This window comes from Benincasa hispida, chromosome 2, assembly GCF_027475165.1.
Source record: "Benincasa hispida cultivar pf3 chromosome 2, pf3_genome.v1.1, whole genome shotgun sequence".
In the NCBI taxonomy this organism is placed as follows: Eukaryota; Viridiplantae; Streptophyta; class Magnoliopsida; order Cucurbitales; family Cucurbitaceae; genus Benincasa; species Benincasa hispida.
The window spans coordinates 312,361-315,645 of NC_143479.1; the positions used below are offsets into that span (position 1 = coordinate 312,361).

The 3,285-nt window shown below is 32.5% G+C and overlaps 1 protein-coding gene across 1 annotated transcript; it reads right to left on the bottom strand.

The window, feature by feature from the left end:
- Window positions 1-666: 666 nt before the first annotated feature.
- Window positions 667-1,944, bottom strand: LOC120071680 (uncharacterized). Its single transcript, XM_090311408.1, has 5 exons — window positions 1,939-1,944; window positions 1,577-1,660; window positions 1,220-1,357; window positions 891-1,178; window positions 667-805 (listed from the first exon to the last, which is right to left on the bottom strand). Exons 1-4 carry the CDS (start codon window positions 1,942-1,944, stop codon window positions 891-893), a joined length of 516 nt encoding a protein of 171 aa, XP_090167534.1. The 3' UTR covers window positions 667-805.
- Window positions 1,945-3,285: the final 1,341 nt, after the last annotated feature.

Sequence of the window (3,285 nt, forward strand, 5' to 3'; positions counted from 1 at the left end):
GGCATCATAAATAAAACGTAAATAAATAAAAGTAGTCCTAAAATAATGTGCTTTAAGCAGAAAACTAACAAATCAATTAATAGAATAATATACAAAAGCGAAACTAATGCAGAATGCTTAGAAGAGAAAGTGATAAAAAAAAAAAGGATAATTCGTAGAAATAAATTTAGAGAAAAAAGAGATTGTAGAAGAGAAAAGGGGAAATTGAAACATTATAAAAATAATAATAGAACCCAAACAAAATAAAGCTAGAAGAATAAAAATGTAACATAAAAAAACAACACGGAGAATACAAAAAGGAAAATTAAAATGATATTGTAGTTTTAAAAACAATTTATAAAAATATTGTAGTTTTGAAACTATTTACAAAAATATGGTTTTTTTTTTTATATATCGAGTGTTGAAAATTCGACCAATCTTTGCCTTTTTTTTCCTTTTTTTTTCTTTAAATTTTTCATTTTATAAATATGGTTTTTTTTAATATGTCAAGTGTTCAACATTTGACCTTTACCTTTTTTTTTTTTATTTATTTAATTTTTCATGACTCGACCTTTCCATTTTATAAAAATAATTTCTAAAATTTTTTATTTTTTTATTATTTTATTATTTTATTTAACTTAACTCTAAAAAGAACAAATTAAAAAAAATAATATCTCATAAAATAAAAAAGTGTAAATTAAAATATCTCATTTATACAAAAATCAATGTGTCCCACAAGGCGGACATCGTCGATTTCGAGCTGGTTGTCGTCGTTGACTTCGAACTTGAGGTTGCTCTGGTTCTTCTTGATGTTGCTCTGGTAACTCTGCAAGCGTTTCATAATATAAATATTCATTATACTCTCTACGACCCCGACCATGTCCATACACGTATGAAGACGAAAGACCAACCTATGAGTCATAATATCCTGAATCAAATGCTGGCATCATCATCGGATTAACATAATCAGTTTGACTCTGCATCTGCATCACAGAGGGCAACTCTTCCACATTATGGGCAATCTCATCAAACTCATCATCTTTCCGAACAGGTCTTCTACGTCTAGGATCTGGTAGAGGAACAATAGGTATATCGTACATATAATGTATCTCTTCTATATAGCTCTGGTTGTCACTACATATAACAAGAACCTGGTTCGGATCATTTGCAACATCACGGAGTCTATTGTTGTTTGATCTCTGTGAATTATAAAACAATTAGATAATATTCATTCATTTACCAGATGACCCACAGCTGCTCCCGGACGAGTGACGTAGCGCTTTGTGATATTATTATACCAATGAATGTAGTCTTCAGTAACATTCCTGTCAAACTGTTCAATAAAAACCCTCGCTGCAATAAACCTTGCACGATAGTGCTATCGCACTACCAAATGTACAACTTTTTCGGACCAATTTACAGTCCTTAAATCAATATCATTCATTCATTTACTAGATGACCCACAGCTGCTCCTGGACGAGTGACGTAGCGCTTTGTGATATTTAATACCAATGAATGTATTCTTGAGTGACAATCCTGTCAAATTGTTCAATAGAAACCCCCGCTACAAATGTGCAGCTTTTTTGGACCAATTTACAGTCCTTAAGTCAATATCATGCAGTAAGAGTTCAATATTACAAGGCGATGGACGTCCTGCTGAAAACTGAATTGTCTCATCACCCTGTCAAGAAGATGCCACTCACCAATGTGAAAACATATGAGAGAACTCATCGTCCGCCATATGTTTTGACCATTCGTACAGAAATTGGGCAAAGTATGCATAATAATTTATATACGATCGTGAAGCTCAGCATGTTTCATCACATAGTCACTAACTACACGATCGCGGGGTAAATGTTACTTAGCGCTTGTTCTTTGATCATGCGTCATTGCATAGTAGTCATCTACACAATCGTTTAGACTTGCGTTTAAAATTGGTGTGCAGCACAATTAAGTAACCTTCATGCTTCATCGCATAGTCAAAGGTACTCGATCGTGGCTACTCGACCTACTTTACTAAATGATTAGAAAGAAGACTTCGCCTGGGCGGTTCAAGACTCGATTCGGTTGTGAACCGGTCAATGGTTTTATGTAATAGATAGAATTTAATTTTCAATTTTTGAAGCTAATCATCCCGGTCCATTAGTTTTTGTGATTGTATATAAGATGTATGTTTGATTATATGTCATATGGTATGCCATATAGTTGAAATCCCACCATAGGTTATGCATTGATCATGCATAATCTCTATATTGTAAGAGTTATGATATAGTAGTTTGTATGATTAAAATTACTTTAGGAGCATGCTCATGCATCATATAATATAAGAGTTATATTTATGCATGCATTAAGTATATTCATGCATCATCTTTATATTATAAGTGTTATAGTATAAGCGTGTATGGAAGCATGTATGCTTAGTTCATTACCAAGAATATAAAAGTTATATATAGTAATAAATGGACATTGCATGAAGCATGACACATAGGTTAAATTTATAAAAGTTATAAATACTTAGTTTTGCTTAGAAATGGGAATGATTTTGGTTGTTTCTTTTATAAGACTTACAATGGAAATTAGAACTAAAATCAATAAGAAAGACATGCATGCGAACTTAGGCTTGAATCATGTTTTAAAAGAGTTTTAAAATTTGATGGAGAAGACCTAAGATCACAGTTCTAATGAGATTAGAAACCTAAGGTTTAATCTTTTAATCAGATTAATAGGATTAAATTGACTAATAAAAGATTAAATATGTAGCAAATCTATCTATAACTGTTCTAATGAGATTAGAAACCTAAGGTTTAATCTTTTAATCAGATTAATAGGATTAAATTGACTAATAAAAGATTAAATATGTAGCAAATCTATCTATAACGGACCTTTTATCTAAGGCATGTTCTGTCTAGGCTGGGGTACTTAAGCTGATGGAAATGGAACACCCCTACCTGGGAACCTACCTGAAAAGGTAAATTAGATATATTTGATGCGTGCATGCAAATTTGATGATAGTCCTTTAAAGAGTTTAATGGGACTTGGTTTGAACTTGTTTAATTATCAAAGACAAGAGTTATTTTTTAGCAAATTAAACTCACTTAGATAAAATCAGTAGCCGGATGATCTAAGTTAATGAACCCCTAGGTAGAACATTCAGTGGGAGATACTTGGGGTATATGATACTTCACTTAAACATCTTCACGTTTCTCCCTTTATGTTCACACCGTGAGATCTATCCTCGGCCTCAAGGCACCTTGGGAGTGTCCCCTTAAAGGATGGTGTTTGGGTAGGTCAATACCAAGGTGAATG

Excerpts from the sequence above, each read along its gene's own strand:
- LOC120071680 (XM_090311408.1), bottom strand. Across the intron at positions 1,358-1,576 it reads ATGATATTGACTTAAGGACT|CACTATCGTGCAAGGTTTAT; the intron begins GTAAATTGGTCC and ends GTAGTGCGATAG. Across the intron at positions 1,179-1,219 it reads GAGCAGCTGTGGGTCATCTG|AGATCAAACAACAATAGACT; the intron begins GTAAATGAATGA and ends TATAATTCACAG.